Source organism: Chaetodon trifascialis, chromosome 23, assembly GCF_039877785.1.
Source record: "Chaetodon trifascialis isolate fChaTrf1 chromosome 23, fChaTrf1.hap1, whole genome shotgun sequence".
Taxonomy (NCBI): domain Eukaryota; kingdom Metazoa; phylum Chordata; class Actinopteri; order Chaetodontiformes; family Chaetodontidae; genus Chaetodon; species Chaetodon trifascialis.
The window spans coordinates 18,004,121-18,023,355 of record NC_092078.1 but is presented as its reverse complement, the minus strand read 5'-3'; the positions used below and the strand labels follow the sequence as shown (position 1 = coordinate 18,023,355).

The following is a 19,235-nucleotide window of genomic DNA, read 5'->3' as shown; positions in this document are numbered from 1 at the left end:
ATGAGATAATGTGTCAAAATTACTATTGTAATTATGATTATTATTATTAAGTCTTAATTACAAGATTACATTACTTTTTGAAAGAGAATTATGAGATAGTGACTGTTTTAAATGATTTTAAATGATTGATACATTTTCACTCATGACCTCATAATCATAATAATTTTAACATCAAAAGAAAAAAGTCTGATAAAAATTTCATTTTTGTCAGTTTTTCCAGTTCCCCAGACAGAACTTAACTTCCATACACTTACATTCAAATATTTTCTAATAACAGATACAAAACACACACACACACACACACACACACACACACACACACACACACACATATATATATATATATATATATATATACACAACCTGATATACAAAACATTTAAAAAAGTGTATCATCCCCTGATGTGTTATCCCCTTTATCAGCTGAGCTAGTAAGACACTTAAGGTAGCCATCCTCTACTTCCACATCCTCTTCTCTGGCTGCAGCCGCACCCACAGGAGAAGGTAGGTAGACATTTTCCAATCTTCCCGCAGAGTCTGTCTGTGGATCCTGAGAGGTAGCTGCAGCAGCAGCCACCTCCAGGACCTGGTTGATGTAGCTGGCCTCCTGGCTGGCCTCCAGCGCCGGAAGCTCCAACAGAAGACCTTTCAGTGTCTGGCCCAGTTCCCTGAAGCCAGGCCTGCGGGTCGGCTCCTTATCCCAGCAGCTCCACATGACTTCATAACTGGGGGGAGATGGAGGAGGCAGGGTGAGGTATGAATGCTGTTGATATACAATAATATTCTCTATAGCAATGGCTTAAAACAATTTGAGAAATGTGAAAATGAGAAGTAGACATAAAACATGTTGTCTGCATTATACAGAGTACTGGGTCACTGTTTTTGGAAAGAGGTGTTGCTGATTGATTTCTTTTTGAAGTCACTTCTTGATTTTTACTACAAACACTCCATTCACCTTCATGTATTGGGTGGAGGTACACATCTCACATAGATATGTCAAAAACTGTACAAATAAAGCCAAAACTATCTGTATGGATGCAAAGATACCAAACTAAAACATGCTTCTTGTTGTTTTGTAATTTGAATTAACTGGCCCTTTAAATTCTCCATAGAAAATATAACATGAGCATTTCTCACTGATTTAAAGGGACGATTCCTCTCCTTATTAGTTAAAGCCTTTCCTTCAGCTGTTAACAAATTACTGTCTACTAGGGCTTATAGGATCTTTTCTCTGGATTTGCACTTAATGCTTTTTATTACCAATATAACATATACTCTGTGTGTGTGTGTGTGTGTGTGTGTGTGTGTGTGTGTGTGTGTGTGTGTGTGTGTGTGTGTGTGTGTGTGTATGTATACACATATATACATATATACACATACATATATACACATAAATTACACCATATAAAACAATAAAATGATTTTGGCCATCTGCCCACTTGTACCCCCAGCTTTCTGTTAATATTTCAAAATATTTCTCATCACAATACAGAAGGGAAAAAAGGCCTTGAACAAGTACAGGAACTCACAGTTTGTGATCACAGTCCTCAGGTGGTTTGAGCCTGTGTCCAGACAGCAGCAGCTCCAGCAGTTCATGGTTGTGGACTCCAGGATATGGAGTCCTTCCCCGGGACACAATCTCCCACATGGTCACCCCGAATGCCCACTGAGAAGACAGGGCAGGACATCAGGCTTTTACAGTCACTGTACAAATCCAGACATTCAGTAGGTGCCACAATCAAGAAATCCGAAGCTAATCTCTACTTTCAAAGTTGTTTATCATGTGACTGAGGCCTAAAACCTCTCCATGATAAAGTGGTGTACTACAGAAGACGGATCTCACCACGTCACTTTTGATGGTGTAGACAGACTCAGACAAACTCTCCATGGCCATCCACTTGATTGGCACACGGATAGCTACTTTTTGACGATAATAATTGCTGCTGTAGATTTTCTTGGACAGGCCGAAGTCAGCCACGCACACCCTAAGGTCATCACCCAGCCTGTGTATACAAAAAGTTTAAAAAAAAATAAAAATAAAAGGTCATTTGCATATCAGCAGAGACAAGGGACTGCTCTCTGGAGTCAGATCAAATAACAAAATGAGAGTTCCGACACCGTGTTTATATTTTCTGCCAACACACACCCACACACACTGTCTCCTCTGAGCCCCTCACTTTGCTTTATTGAAATTTTAAGCAGCTTCCTTCCCAGATACAAGCCATAGTTGAATACCAATCGCTTAGGACAGAGACGCAGTCTTATATGAACAAGGAGTCCTTGATTTCAAGCTCCCCCACTCAGTGTCTCCCTTTGATGGACTCACATGCAGTTGCGTGCAGCCAGGTCTCTATGCAGGAACCCCTGCGAGCTCAGATAGTCCATCCCTGCTGCAATGTCAATCATGAAGCGCAGGAGACTCTGATGGGGCACAAACTGGAAGAGGGTGTTGTATTTTGAATATACAAATATGCAGGTATGATCATGTTTGTGTTGTGGTGGTTGTGTGGGTGATGATAAAGTGAATGATGGATGTATGATGTACAAGTATTGTATGATGCCATGAACAACTCGAAAAGTATGAACCTGTACTGTTCAGGAAGACACTTTTCATTTCGAGGTCTACTACAAGTCTAAAGCCCCATTAGGGACCTCTACAGGCTACAATATTAATTGCACCCCACATTGAAATACCAGTGAATAGCTGCATTAGAAACACTACCTCCTGATTCATTTTGATGAGAAAACACAGGGTAGTTGAACGTTGTGGAGACAGTAAAAATATTTTTGTGTTTGTTGATTTTTGACAGAAATCTATGTCCACGGAGATTTGCGCATACATCCACGCAGGGAAAAACAGCAGAATATTTGTCTCAAAATTACACAGGTATATGAAGCGTGTCCTTCGATCCACAAATGCAGATTTGCCAGATCGATTTGTAAATGTAAATAATGACTACCCTGAAAGAGCCATAATATGTGCTCAAAGTCATAATTCCATTCTCCTTATGATTCTGATTATGAGATAGTTTGTGTGAAAATTCTATATTCTGCTGTGAGGGCTATAAAGACTATCGACTGTCCAAAATCCAAAAGGTAAAATTTCCGGGGGAACATAAACATGCTCAGAAAATGTAATGATTTTGAAAGTTAATGTGGTCATGTGAAAAATTTGTTCTGGCATTGGGGAAAAGAGGAACAGTCAGACATGGTCAGTAACACATTTGGACATTTAATGTTGACAAAACATTTACGTTTACAAGCTATCTGATTGATTATTCCTGCTTCTTGTCCTGTTGGACTTAAGTTTAGCAATTACTTGAGTACAATGTTATTGTAGCCAAAAGAAAGGATGGCCAAAGCCATAAAAACAAGAGACAGCTGTAACAAACCAGAATTATTCATGCTGTTAATCATAAGAGAAAATACTCTCAAACCAGTCTTCTATGGGAGTCAAATGTCAAACTGTCCTCCTGTCTACATCAGTATTTACACATACAGGGGCTGGCTGCATCTTACCATAGGAATATCGCCATAGCGCGTGTCAATGAGGAAGCGGCGCAGGTCTCCATGCTTCATGTAGGGTAGGATGACCAGAGGAACAGGCAGAGGAGAGTCCTGCTCTCTCTGTAAAGTGACCCCTGCAGGACAAACACAATATTATTATTCTAATTATTATAATCTTTCACAAGGCTGCTGCAGGAGAGGAGAGGAGAGGAGAGGAGAGGAGAGGAGAGGAGAGGAGAGGAGAGGAGAGGAGAGGAGAGGAGAGGAGAGGAGAGGAGACAATCAGCAACCTTTTCCTCTGAAACCAGACACAAACTGTGCAAAATTTACTGGAGTCTCATCAGATCTGATTTGAGATAGTACAGGTGGCAACAGTGCAAGGTCATAATAATGCTATGATAATGATAAAGGCATTTAATTTTTGAAGTGTTTGAGACAAAACACATTGTGTGTCTGTGTCTTTAGAATGACACATAGTACACACAAGTGTTTTCTGCTCTGATGTTCATGTCAGGATGATGATGATCAGGATGACATCATTTGTCTGTGCCTTTTTTATATATCACCATTGAAAAATAGATCTGTTTTATGATGTGACAACATAATAGTTAGGTTAGTTTTAGAAACAAAAGCAACTTGGTAAGGGAAAGATGATAAACTGTGTTAAAATCTCTCAAATTACCCCCCCAAGTGTTTGTCGCCCGCAACTCAATAAGAGAACATAAGATGTGTTCAATTTTAGGTTCACACCTCCCTCGACGAACATGGCCAAAAAATAGGTGAAGTCAGAATACTTAAAGCTCGTAGAATAAACCTGCCTCTCAAAATGACAACCCAGTCCAGAACTTAACGAGTGATCAGCATGCAATGGATTCCTAAATGAACATGTTAGTACAGTCACGCTGGACAGTGGAGCATTCAAGTGGTGAATAGTGGCGTATCTTACCAAGCAGTTTGACCACATTTTTATGATCAAAGTTCTGCATGATCTCTGCCTCTCTCAGAAACTCATGCAAGTCTTCCTGGCTGTGGAATCCAACTAGATGTGTGGGACAGAAGAAGTTGAGAAGATGAAATAGTAGAATCAACAGTAGATAAAGGGTTTGAGTTTCAGTACACACCTCTCATGGTCTTCACAGCCACCTTGATGTCCCCGCCTTCATCTGGGGAGAAGACACCTTCATAGACTGAGCCATACTCTCCTGTAGAATAGAAAATAAGGACTGAATATCATCAGTCACTTGAACTCCCAGGTGAAATATTTATTAATAGTGGATGTCTGATTTTTTTTTAACAAGGCTTTTTGTTTTGAACAATATGACTGATGATAATAACAGTGGTTTTCAATGCAGAGAAGTCTGTCTGCTGATTTTATAAATCAATACCCTAGCTGAGAGTGTACTAAGGTATGGTATAGTGAAAGGAATGAACTCCTGTGGTAAACCTGTACACTCAACGCTTATATTATCATATCCTAAAAATAAGTAGTTCCGTAAAGATTTTTGCACCTGGCTCTGGCCTCAATATCCCAAAATCTGACTCCACCTCACAAGTTCAGTTTTCAGCTATGGCTTGCAGGTTAGCAATGTCAGTCAGTCTTTCTGACTCCTTAGATGAGACTGAAAAATTCAAAATTTGGATGTATTGTTGTCTTCTTTTTTTTTATTATTAGTTTCTTTCTTTCTTTCTTTCTTCTTTTATTAGTTTTCAAGTGTCTAAATAGTCTTGGGCCATCTTATTTATCTGACCTGTTTCTATCATATCAGCCCTCGCGGATCCTGAGGTCCTCTGGCACCAGCCTTTTGATTGTTCCAAGGGTTTGGACCAAAGCCCACGGGGAGGTGGCATTCAGCCACTATGGTCCGAAGCTTTGGAACAGCCTGCCAGAGTGCATCAGGACCACAGAGACTGTTGATGTTCTTAAAAGAAGGCTCAAGACTCACCTTTTTAGTTTAGCTTTCAATTGATTTCTTAGACTCTTTTAACTCAGACATGTTTTATCCGGGTACATTGTGTTTTAGCTCTTAGGTCCTTTATCTTATTCAATTTTAGGTTTAGGTCCTTTATTCTATTGTCTTTTAGGTTCTAGGTCTTTTTATTCTATTGTCTTTTAGGTTCTAGGTCTTTTTATTCTATTGTCTTTTAGGTTTTAGCTCCAGTGCCTCCTCATGGGGGGCCTCCGCAGTGGGAGGGGTGTCTGGTCTGCCCGCCGGGGCGTCGTCCTGGGGACGCCTCGGGCCCAGAAGACTGGGGGGCTCTGCCCTGCGTGTGGAGTCCACCCCGGTTTGTCTGGGTCGGGGGTCTCTGTTGCGGCGGCGCTCCCTGTGGCCACGGCCGGTGATCCTTCGCAGTGCGGATGAGCTCCCCGTAGGTGGTTTTCTTTTCCCTTTTCCTTTTTCCTCTCATGATGCCTCAGTGCCCTGCCATTTTCGTTGGGGTGGGTGTGTGGGGGTATGTGTACGTGTGTGGTTGTGTGCGGGTGGGTGTGTGCATGACGTATGTCTGCGGGTGTGTTGGGAGGGGTAGTTGCTTTTATATTGCCATGTTATGTTTTTATTTTTTGTCAAGCAGCTTGTGCTGCATTTTTATGTATGAAAGGTGCTATAGAAATAAAGATTGATTGATTGATTGATTGATTGATTGATTGATTGATTGATTGATTGATTGATTGATTGATTGATTGGTTGGTTGGTTGGTTGGTTGATTGATTGATTGATTGATTGATTGATTGATTGATTGATTGATTGATTGATTGATTGATTGATTGATTGATTGATTCATGGTCCTCAGATGACGAATCCTAAAGACAGACATTTAGCTCCCACACAAAGCATCCTAATGACTTTGGTAATGTCCTCTTTCCTCAAGCAGAACAATGAGGTTGGTATTTGTGATTTGGAATGAAATGTCTCAACTTCTACTGGATGGGTGTTAAATTTGGTGGAGACAGTCATGTGCCCTCCAGCATGAGTTGTAATAATTTTAATGATCCCCTTTTCATTTTCATCACTGCCATGATTATGTCAAAATTTCAATTTGTCCAATATTTTGGTTTTTGACCAAATAGCCTACCTGTAAAACTAATAAGATTTCCCCAGCTGAGTGTGAGGGCTGACATTTAGGTTTGGAGCACCACTCTTGTAGATCAGGTTAGAAAAAGCTCTCTACCTTTACAAGGACAGGTGTGGGCAATTAGTGTCTCTTTGTGTGAGGTACAGAGCCACCTAACTTTGCTGGTCTCGCATTTAATTAGGGCCCCATATTGAGCAAGGTAACCTAAACTAGTATGGCCATGTATGAGGGGAATTCCCTGCTGGTATGTTTGCCAGTCTGCATTATTGACTTTTGCCATGTTTCCCTTATTGCAGACTTTGCAAAACTATGGTCCATTGTGAGTCTGGGTCTGAGACAAGTTATTTCTCATGTGTCATGAACTGACCTCTGCCAAGCTCCTTGCCCAGGGTGAGCTTGTTTCTCTCGACCAGGACCTCCTTTAGACTGGCCAGCAGCCTGCCACTGAGCCCCTCCAACAGCTGGGCCACACCTTCAACCACTGAAAGAAATAGGAAAACATTTGTGCACCCTGCACTGTTAAAATCAGCTTGTTTGCATGGCAGTCAAAATGGTGTGTAACAGTAGTATATGCTGTGTACGAAATGGTGACTTTTTCTTCTTTTTGAAGTATTGTCCTTATTACTTTGACATTGAAATACTTCCACTATGTCATGACAGTGATGTTAGCACAACCACAGAGGAATAAAACAATGCTCGTTTGGTTTGAGAAGAGAGGGATTCTGTTGTTGAGGGTGAGAGATGTTAAAACAAAAAATATTAGACCTGATCTAGTGCTGTTCAGAAATATGACTCTTACTGTTGGCTTGCTGGGGTGCAGCCTCCACCTCCTGCGGACGTCTGAAGGAAAATTCAGCATTCATTGGCAAAAGTTCTACTTCCTGGTCAGGAGACCTGAAGAGAAATTTGAATTTTTTTAATCATTATCAGTAAATTTGTCTTCACAGTTTAGTCACTATCACCTTCTGTTGGAACTGTGTCAGAGGGTTCTGACATATGTAGGAAAATATGGAATTATTTTTGCCAAGTTTCCAGTCATTAGAAAAAAAAGATTTTGTCCTTAAAAAAACTGGAAGCTGAAACTTTAAATTTGGTCATAAATTATGTTGATATACAAGACTATCTTGATAAATAATGGAATAAGATTGAAATCTTCAGACAGTATTAGAATATACTTAAATTACTTATTTATTTTTTGGTACTACTCTTGGAGGGCACTAAAGTCAGAAATCTCAAATTCTACACAAAACCCTTTCACTGTGGAATGTCTTTTGTTATCTTTTTCTCTGTTCCTGCCTGGTTTTCCCCACATACTGCACAGTTAGTAGACCTCCCACTTGTGTACACTGACAGTTATTGCAAAAGTTTTAAAAAGGAAACTACAGTTTCCCTTTACAATCAAAGATGTAGCAGGTTAGAAAAATCAATGTCAAAACAGTAAATTTGCATGGTGCACTTGTTCTGAGATTCAGTTACAATCTGCTATCTGCCAGCTCTGGCTAGCTGGCATGACACATGAAATTCCATTAAGAAATGGCTGCTAACAGCAGCAAAACCACTAATACAGGCTACACAAAGTTAGTTCTTACAAGTAGTGAGAAATTATCTTTGTATTCTTGGGCTCTTGAGCATTTCCACCCATTCCTTTTTTGATTCAACACCAAAGCAACTCCTCACATTGATCTCCTCATAAGCCCTCAGTCGTTCAAGCTTATTCTCTACCCAGAAATTAAATTATATATACATAAACTATATATAAATATATATAATTAAAACTTGTGGAGGCAGGATACAGTATGTCCTGTAGTTATTTTGATTATCATCCCAAGTAACAGTTGCAACATCTCAAACTGATGAGAAAATAATGAGATCTCAGAATTTACTGCACAAATTCAAATTCACAACAGTAATGTTAAGGTAGGTGGCCAAAAAAGCAGAAGTGGAAGGTCCCTTTACCTGAGTTTAGTGTAGTTGCCACGCAGGACACACACAGCAATTGGGATTACAGCCATGAGCAGCAGGCTGCCAAATAAAACACCAACTGTAAACCATATGGAGAAGCGAATGTGGCGCTGAGGAGCTGCTGTTATCTGATGATCTGAGATGTTTAATCCTGGTGTCACAGTGATCACCACAGGTGGAACTTTCCCTGGAAGAAAACAGTGCTCAGAAATTAACACGATCTCTGACATTCTATTAACTTTAAAGATGCACTTCCAGATTTTTTTTATTGTTCCCAGTGTTGCTCACAACCTTAAAGCTGTACTACTCCATACATGTAAATCCATACAATGTGTAAATAGGAAACTGTTTGCTAAGACATTCACCATAACAACTTCATCAGTGGATAGCCTGTCAATTGTGTGTTTATGGCTTGAAATTCAGCCATGAACTGTGCTGAGTGTCTTTGCTTAAGCCACCCTTCGCTTAACAGCACCCAAAATGGCCAAGTTGCAATTGCAGGGTAGTGATAACACATAGTTTAATGGCAGCATAAGGAAAGAAGAGCCATAAAGTTAGCAAACTGACTGAGTGATATCAGTTGCATAGCAATATCTATGTCAAGTGTGCTAACATCAGCTAACATTAGCCCCCATAAGCTATCAGATCAGGTAACATGGTGTTTCAGTAAAACCCCTGAGTATATTGAATTGAGTAAGGGGGTGTTTTGTTGCTTATAAGTACAGTGTTTCTTACATAAGAGGAAATATTTGTTTTGTCTTCTTTCAAATGTGACACACAATAAGCAACTCCTTCACAGTAAGAAACTTAATATTTGAACCCTCAGAGCCCTCAATCCCAGCTGTCTCTTTCCTGTTGGTGAGGTTTATCTCCCACTTCTCCTGCACTGTCTAATGCGTTGACATCATCCAGTCAGCCTTACATACATCTATGAATAGTAACCGTGGCAGTGGATGAAGGTGGCGCCCCCTGCAAGGTGGATATATCATTCCAGGCTTGCACTGACAGTCTATAGTCATGCTGTGGGTTCAGTCCGGTGATGTTGACTGATGTGCTGGTCAGCCCCACTAAGTCTGGCAGGACAACCAAGTCGTCACCACATGCCCCCCACTGACTCCCAGCCTCTGCTTTCTTCTCACACTTGAAGTGATATGTTACTTCCTGTCGGCCTCCCCAGTCATGAGGAGGATCCCACGTCACTATCAGCACAGAGTCATTAGGATGATACGCTGTTAGATTAACAGGAGCAGAGGGTGGCTCTGTGGGGGACAAGACAGGGAAGCAAAAACATGCTCAGACTTACCAAAATCCTCGAAATATGTGTCATTAGGATCAAACTAGATGAAGGTATACAGTTAGAAGGTAGCAATATTTAAAGGCCCTCTGTATTAAGTTTTTATGTGATTATGGCATCTTTCAAATTAGCCTGATAGCAAACAGTATATGTACACAGAAAAATGAGACAAGTGGCATCTATGTCTGCAAATGTCTAATTCCATACATTCATTTTTATAGGATAACACCCATTTATTTCCAATAACCTCAGTCGGAGTTTCTTACTGGTGCAGCCGAGGTCTTCGGGGTCTGCTGGTAGACGGCTGAAGCCTTGTAGACAGTGGCACTTCTCTGATCCCTCCCCAAGTGTCCTGCTATTCAGTGGGCACAGTCGGCATCCTCCAGTCTCATTGGATGGTTTATAGAAGCCTATCCTACATGCTGGGGATATCAAAACAGACAATAGCATAACTGTCAGTTTGTCAGTAGCCTACATTAGTAAGGCTTTGTTTTTCAGTACAGAAAACATGAAACCATGAATTCTATCTGTTGAGCAATGCACAGGAAATATGTAAAAGTCAAAAGTAAAAATAAAAACAGTAAGATGAAACTGAGAAGGAAGAAGATAATGGGAAAGAGGATGTGAAAGTCATGATTTGAGGTTCATGAAGCAGGAAAAGACACATAATCTATCCAAGAATCTGACATTAATATTGCCATGATACTGGTGTTGTGAAATTGTTTGCGTCAGCACATGACTTCTCATAAAACAACTCTGTTTTATCTCTTCCTTCCACAAGGTGCTAATTTTAACTGGCAGCCATTGCAGCAACAGAAATGATTAAAAATAAAATGGTAGCATTGTTTTATCTGTGGCAGTTCATATAACAGATCATAACATGGACAGGACAGCTCAATCTTTCTCATTGTCATTTTGTCATTACAGCCTGTTCTTGAGTCCCCTCCATTCTTAGAATAATGTTAGGAATTGTAACCAAAAAAAAAATAAACTACGAAGATTAAAAACAATACAAAAATATATGCACTCAAAATATCAAAATCAAATCAAAATATAGCCCAGCCCCTCACTTAAAAACAGAAAATATGTACATAACGTGGGGCAGACGTGTTGTAAAACCAAACCTCATTAATGTTGTTTTTCAACTTGTTCCAACCTTTCCAAACTATGATTCGGTGTTTGGCTCAGTTTTATTCTAAGTTGCAGGAGTGAGGGGTTTTCCGGAGGTGACGATGTGAATTGGGAGTGAAAGCATTTTGACATGTTACTTGTTATGCAGAGATGTAATGTGAATAGTGATAACAGAACCACTTTGTCCAACTGCAGGGACTTCAACAATCTTCAACTGGAATAGAGAACATAAATGATGTGTTACAGAGAGAGAGAGAGAGAGAGAGAGAGAGAGAGAGAGAGAGAGAGAGAGAGAGAGAGAGAGAGAGAGAGAGTGAAAGCAGAAGATCTGGAATACACCAAAGAAGTAGTGATATTCAGTTAAATAAGGTTACTGCACACTGTAGAACCATATACAAGTATATCAAACTGAATTTGTGAGGTGGTTCCTGGTTTCCTGATCCTTGCTAACTTAAAGATGACTGATTTGTTTTGCTTGTCTAATGTTAACATGTTAAGTTTGCTTTTTTAATGAGGAGACTTCAGCTATGGAAACATTTATAGGAAAACAGGGCAGATAAGAAAGAGAACAATGTGTCCATAATCAAACACCTCTGTTGTTGAAAATTGGACATTTAGTTCAGGTGTCAATGTTCAATATGACATCTTTACATTAGGATTTGTCATGTGATTATCTCAGCTGTTGTTGCTGTCTAGTGTCTTCCATATGGGCTCGACACTGGACATTGTGGAGGATTACAAGTACCTGGGGGTACACAGTGACAATAATCTGGACTGGGCAAAGAACACTGACGCTCTCTACAGGAAGGGCCAGAGTCGTCTCTATTTTCTGAGGCGACTGAGGTCCTTCAACATCTGCCGGACTATGCTCAGGATTTTTTTATGAGTCTGTGGTGGCAAGTGCTATTCTCTATGCTGTGGCGTGCTGGGGCAGCAGGCTGAGGATGGCAGACGCCAACAGACTCAACAAACTGATCTGCAAGGCCAGTGACATTGTGGGGATGGAGTGTGACTCTCTGACGGTGGTGTCAGAGAGGAGGATGCTGAATAAGCTAAGGACTATCATGGACAACATCTCACACCCACTTCATGATGTGCTGGCCAGGCACAGGAGTACGTTCAGTGAGAGACTCATACCACCAAAACTCAGGACTGAACGCTACAGGAAATCATTGCTGCCTCCTCCCATCCTCCCTCTGAATGGCCCTTGGACTTTCACTTTCACTGCACATTCAATGTTCAGTATATATAGTAAATTTAAAAATATTTTCCATTTCAATTTTGTACATCCAACTTCAATTTTTTGCACATCCAATTCTCAGTATACATATTTGTTTTATTGTTGTACATTTTATTGTGAAGTATATTTGTTATTACATATATTCTTAGTATTAATATTCTTTTTTATATATATATTGCCTATATATTTATTTATTTCTAATTTTATTCTAATTCTATAATTCTATCTTGTATGGAGCACTGCTACAAAAAACAATTTCCCCTCGGGGAATCCTGAATCCTGAATATACACTTTTTTTCCAGAAGATCTGCAAGCTGTTATCCGCTTCTTTTCTGGTTTTGACTGTGCCAGGACAAGATTCAATGTATATACATTTTTTAATGCTTGATTGGTTGCCAAACGATTAGATATATGAAAGATATGAAATAGCTGAAAACTCGTCTAACCTTGACAGGTATCATCCATGACTTGATGCCCAGGCTCACAGGTACATCCCCCCAGCAGTGGACCCCATACTCCATCTACATGACATTCTCTAACAGGTGGAGAAACCTCCACGGCTCCCTTCACACAGGAACCCATCAGAGGACCTGACCCAGCCCCTGTCCCCTTAAACAAGACCAGGTGATCCACGATGTCAGTGCACCTCCTGTAGTACAATCTGATGGATGTTACCAGCACACATGTTCCTGAGTAGGAGAAGGCGACCTGGAAGCCGCTGCGGCTAACAGAGCCCAGGCTCAGAGCAAGGCTGCGGTTTTGGTGGCTCAATATTTGCTGTGGATGGAATGTGCCAGAAAATGGCTTGTCGGTCTGGAGGTCCTGGACAGTCCAACTATTGTGAAATCTTGTCATGGGTACATCTAAGTCAAAAAGGTGAACTTGTAGTGGGCTGAGCTGACCAGATGGCTCCTCTTCTTGGGCAAATGTAATATCCATCAGCAGATAGTGGGCATCTTTACGCTCAATCCACTGGCTTAAAAGAGTTCTTGTTATGTATCTTCCACAAGCTTGGAGCACAGGCACTGGACTCTGTGTTCCCACACTCACCTGGATCTCATCCCACTGGGATGATAGGAAAGACACAAGAGAACATCAGTGAAAACCTGCAGCATAGAACTACAGGTACACACAAACATCCTGATTCTGAAGAAAATCTGTTCCTGTGGCAAACTGGCTGAAATTGTCAATAAAGTGCTGAAATGAATGAATTGTTAATAATGTACCAGATTAAACAGTAACAACTGCCATATTCATACATAGGGTTAGTATTAAAAAGTAGGTAAAACAGTATGAATTAGTATTGGTATGAATGTCAGAATTCAGCGATTAATGAAACTGTATTTTTACTGTAAATAATGCAGATCACATTATGACAATGAAAAAGTTCACTTTAACCATCAATTAGCAACCCAACTTACTTCTGTGGGTGGGTCAGACTTCCATCCTAGTCTGGTCTGTTTGTCAGAGTGGAAAATCTCCTCTAAACACAGAAGAGGAGAGAAAGTCAACACTGTCACTGTGTTGAATCATGCTGTGCATTGAATGATAGACATTTTCTTCTTTGACTGACAGAACAGTGAACCGGGGCAGAGCACAGCTGTAAGAAATACAACAGCAGCTCATTTTCAGCAAACTGCAAAACAGATCAGGCCGCTAGCAATACTTTGCATCACATTGTGTCATTCACATTGTACGAGGCTGCTCTTGATTCAGCATGCAAAGTCTTCAAAAGTGTTTTCAGCAATCGTGTCTTCAGGGTCTGTGGTTGGTTCCTCTTTCTGAAATATAAAACTGTTTTCATGTTTGTTCTCACAAAATGGAAATCTTATGAGAATATTTCAATTAAAGGAGAGCTGAGCTAAGGACGACAGATTTATTTAGAAATGGGTTGAGGTTATCAATACGAGTTAAAAGAGAAGGGAGTTGAGTGTACTGTCAAAAATTAAGGTTGAAAAAAAAGTTTATTATTTCAACAATTTTGGCAACTTTATTTTGTTGGACTTGAAGTTGAATGTTTCTCGCAGTTTTTAGCTATGTGAGCAGCGTGGCAGCGTCAGTCTGTCAGTAAGTCTGTTGGTCCACCGCTCACTCTGAAATCTCTACACTAACTGAATGCATCGCCATGACATTTTATGTAAGATTCATGGGCTCCAGAGGATGAAACCTGATGACTTTGGTGACACCCAGACAGCAGCCAGGAGCGAGTTTTTACTTATCCTGTGAAATATCTCAACACCTGCTGGACAGAAATAAATCTTTGTGTAAACATTCATGGTCCCCTGAGGATGAATCCTACTGATTTGATCCTCTGACTTTTCAAAATTAAGTTGTCCAGTGATTTATGACCAAATACCTGCAAAAAAAAAAGCAGTGCAGAGCTTGTCTTGTTACATAACACTTTTGCCGTCTCTCATGGTAGTTTGATTTCCCTCGTGATATTTTTGATTCATTTTTGTTCACTCTTTCTTTTGCAAAAGTTTTGTATTTGTTCAGGACAGTTTTTTAATTTTACCAATACTTTTTCATCCTCTTGAAAAAACAAATCCACTTATTTTACTATATTCTGAAAATTATGTTCACTGGGGTTGAAACACAAAGGGTAGATGAACTAATATGTTGAATATGAAAGAACATCTGCTTTTAGAAAATATTGTGCCTTTCACTCCACTACATGTATCGGATACATGTAGTGGAGTATATTCCCTTTAATACTGAAAGTATTAAAGGGAATATAGAGCTCCATCTCCTCCAGATACTACATTAAATGCATCACTCACCCTCCTGTGCTTGATATTGTATGTTACAACCAGCTTCCCACATACAGATCCACAACAGGATTAAAGTAGACCAGACACACCACAGCATAGTGTTACACACGAGCATGTTTTCAGCTTGCTGGAAGTCCAATCATAATCTACTGCAGCCTGCTGGTCAGTTCCTCAAAGGATCAGTAAATGAGTGATGCCTGTGTTTACATCTACTCATGATTTGGGTCAGAGGAATGTTGTAATTATACTTGCTGAAATGAGCCTCCTCTCTCTGGAAAATACGTCAACGCCTACTGAGTTCCTGTTTTTATGTGCCACTGCTGCTACTGCTCCTTCAAAAAAACAGTGTGCTCTGGAACACAGCCAGAGTACAGCGATAGTGTGTGAAACAATACACAAAACAAAATAAAACTCAAACTGTAACAGATGGTATGAAGGCCTGGATATATCCCGACCCATGACAACTGACATGAAGTAACTTTATGTACTCCCTGTATATCACACTGTATTCCACAAGAGTTTGCAACATGGCTGGCATTAAACCAGAAACTGCAAAGATGGATTTAAAATGAATCTGTCTAAATTCAGAACTAGGTTTAAAATGTTAATGAAATGAGAGGTTACCAACTGAATTCCAGTTGTGACCAGTTCAAAGTGAGTCAGTCTTCTTTGTATTTGATTTATTTTCCCAGCCCAAACCCCTTTCAATCCAGTGTTGGGCAAAACCTTCTCACTTCCTCTTCCTTTCTTTAGAAATGCTGACTTTTGGAAAATTTTGCTTTTGAGCAACTATTCACCACAATTCAATTACAAACAAACTTCAATTACAAACAAACACTTTGCAAAACCATTAACATACATACTGTTAAATTACTAAAACATGTATTGATGGATGCTTGTTGCTGGTGTGAGGGGAAGTTTAACTGCCTATGTTTGCAGCTGCAGTGTGTGTCACCTGTACAAAAATCCATCTCTGAACTCACTAACGATTTTAAATGTGCCCCCAAAACCTGTTAGCTCTGTTACTTTCATTGATTTTATTTCCCTCTTCATTGTGTTTAAAATGCATTCATTGGCCAGTCTGAAGCACTTAAAAGTGCTTTATGGATAAACTTGCCCTCCTTATCTATGAAAGCTGGACTTTAATGTATAAACATCCACATCCTGTGTCCTGTGAAATCAGGGTCAGAGATGATAAACTCCTTGTTAGGTTTTAGATAAGAATATGGACCCAAATGCCGTCTGTTTCCAACAGAGCAACACAGTTAGATCTGAGAGATCCAATTGCTTGAGCTGACATTGGGCAGGCCAGGAGGAGCAAGAGGGTATCCAGATTCAGTAGGTCACAAGGCAGACAGACAGGGCATAGCTGGAGCATGAGGTAGACACCTGAGCACAGAGCACAAAGGGGGCAGGCAGGCAGACAGACAGGCAGGCAGAAATAGCAAAAGGTTCCTGGTCCATCTCTATGTTACAACTTGGGCTAGGGTTCTGTGCCTTCCAAAAATGAAAGGTCAAAGATCAATCTTACTGTTGGTCTATAAAGCATTAAATGGTCTAGGACCAAAATATATTCTAGATTTATTGACTCCATATGAAGTATCCAGACCTCTCAGGTCATCAGGGACAGGTCTATTGTGTTTTCCCAGAATCAGAACCAAACAAAGTGAAGCAGCTTTCAGTTATTATGCTCCTCACCTGTGGAACATTCTCCCTGCACACCTGAGGTCTGCACCAAGTGTCAGCTCATTTAAATCAGGGTTGAAAACATTATTATTTGCTACAGTTTTTACTTAAAGTAAATGTATTTGCTCAATGGTTTTAATCATTTTAAATGCTAAATTATTGTCTTTTACTGGTGTCTGTTTTTAATTTTCCTTTAATTGTATTTTATTTTTATTTTTTTGTTCTCTTCTAATCAAAATGTATGATTTTTATGCTTCTGTAAAGCACTTTGAATTGCCTAGTGTATGAATTGTGCTATACAAATAAATTTGCCTTGCCTTGCCTTGCCTTGATTGAATAATTGCAGTCAAGTGGGCTCAGGAGAGGAGGAGGCTGGACCAGATGAGTCCGCCCTGCAGTGAACACATACACACAAGACAGACAGGGGAAAGACAGACAGGAGACAGAGGAGAAGGGAAACACAGGAGCACACAAGGCAAAAATGAAGGTAGGCTGCAGATGCCCACACTTCTGGCTTCTTCTGGAAGAGAAGAGTTATTATGGAAAATTCTATTGTTTGCGGTGTTAATCTCATGTCTTCAGTCCCATTCACTGTCACACACACACATACACATATTCCTTCCATCAATACCATTAATATAGATGTATATTGTAGGGATATAAAGTGTTATAGTGGCTGACTTTACTTTACTTTACTCTCAATTTGGTGGGTGAGCAAATTAACAAATAAACAAACACTTTTGTCCCATGTTGACTGCATGAACTGCCAGCAGATAGACATCTGACATCTGCTGCTCCTTGGCATGATGATATATGTTTTTCTTAAAGGTTTGCTGCTCCTTCTAAATGAGTACTCACCATCAAAGTTTGAAATATTTAGAAGCTTTTGACTGTAAACTTGCTACATATCATTTCTTCCTCATTCACTTGAAATGAAATTCAATGAAAATCAGAAAGATTCACTGTCACGGGCTAAAGCCACGGCCTGGACTGTGACACAATTACTGAAAGTTGAAGAATGACCAATCTGCCGACCAACATCCCCACCTTCCCCAAATCTGACTCATTATTCTTAAAACAGAGAAGGAATGAGTCATTACTTGGGAATGGCGAAATGACCATTACATCAACCTTAATGCACTGAAAAACAGTGCATTCTACTGGTTGGTGCAGCAGGTATGGATCTGATTCTAAGACAATCAAAGAATGGCTTTAAGCAGCAGCCTCTTTAGTACTGACTATCAAATACTGAATCATGGCAATTAAGCCTCTAAATATCAAATCAGTAACATAAATGATCAACATTGAAATTATACAAGCTACAGAAACACACAAGTAACAATAATAAGCAACCACAGTAACCAAGCAACCACAAGGGGGGAAAACAGGCTTTCTGACAAGCACATCAAATGTTCATTTAAATTAAATTAAATCTAAGCAAACAAATGGACAATGCTTTGTACAAAGACAGTTCTGTAAATACTAGGTGAGGAAAAGTCAGAAATTAAAACAAAAGACAAGAACATTCAACAATCAGACAGCACTCAAACGGACAGTGAAAGAAGTTAAACCTGCTTGTCTGTACAGTGAGAATGAAGGCCAGCTGACAATGACTCCACACAGGTACCTTAAGTTTGAATTTGGGTTCAGCCTCCTCAAGCCCGCAAGAGAGCCAAAAGGTCAACGCCTATCTCCTACCCAGGATGTCCCACTCAATGCTAATTACTCCCCCAATAGCCCTAAGGGCTCAAGACAATAAAACTGTCTGGAGAGACAAATGACATGCCTCAGAGGAACCCACAAAAATCAGCAAATGCTGATGGGTTGTAAATTGGACCTTCCCGAAGCAACTTGTGGTATATGCTTGTGTGCTTTTTCTCAAAACTCCAGCATAACCAAACTTCTATGTTAAACTTAACTTTTGATGTTTGTGATGTCCATTCAAAATATATGTGATTGACCATAGTGAGAAGCAGATGAGCCCCTTGTATGAATCATTAATTAATTCCAGCTCCATGAGGCGAGATTACATTGTGCGTCACGTGTGTCACGGCCTGCCCTTTAGACACGCCCCGGAGTGAGATTTAAATGTCTGCAGCCGCAGCATGAATTTAGTGCGCGTTACTCAGTGCGCATTACTCAGTCTTGTCTTAAGTTATGTTTTAGTTTGTTTTAGTTTTGTTTGTTACTTCTTAGTTGTCTTAGTCTTGTACAGTTGTTTTGCTCTTTAAGTTTTTCCCGTCTTCGAGCTACGCAAAAGCCAAACCGAGTAGCGTGATTTAATTTTCCGAAGACGTGTTTCTATAGTTTGCCGTAAACCTTCCTTTTTCTAAGCCACACGTTTTTGTTTTAGTCTGTAAATTTTAGTCAAATAATAATAATTTTGTAGACCCTTTTCGATCGGCCATCGAAGAGACTATCAATTTTGTTACTATCAGTCTAAAATAATCCTTCACGGACTCAACCGAACCAAAACCCTGCAGCCAGCTGTTGATCCTTGGTCTGGGTTAACAACCATCTGGAGCCGTCCCTTATCTGTAACCGACACCGTAGAACCCAGTTCGAGAGACAT

The 19,235-nt window shown here is 40.1% G+C and overlaps 1 protein-coding gene across 1 annotated transcript; it reads right to left on the bottom strand.

The window, feature by feature from the left end:
- Positions 1-379: 379 nt before the first annotated feature.
- On the bottom strand, positions 380-15,083 carry LOC139351158 (tyrosine-protein kinase receptor TYRO3). The gene is made up of 15 exons (XM_070992893.1): positions 14,987-15,083; positions 13,628-13,689; positions 12,653-13,271; positions 10,102-10,257; positions 9,468-9,800; positions 8,536-8,728; positions 7,379-7,473; positions 6,947-7,060; positions 4,629-4,709; positions 4,454-4,546; positions 3,520-3,641; positions 2,327-2,436; positions 1,844-2,003; positions 1,530-1,666; positions 380-725 (listed from the first exon to the last, which is right to left on the bottom strand). The coding sequence occupies exons 1-15, from the start codon at positions 15,072-15,074 to the stop codon at positions 380-382; spliced, it is 2,709 nt and encodes a 902-aa protein (XP_070848994.1). The 5' UTR covers positions 15,075-15,083.
- Positions 15,084-19,235: the final 4,152 nt, after the last annotated feature.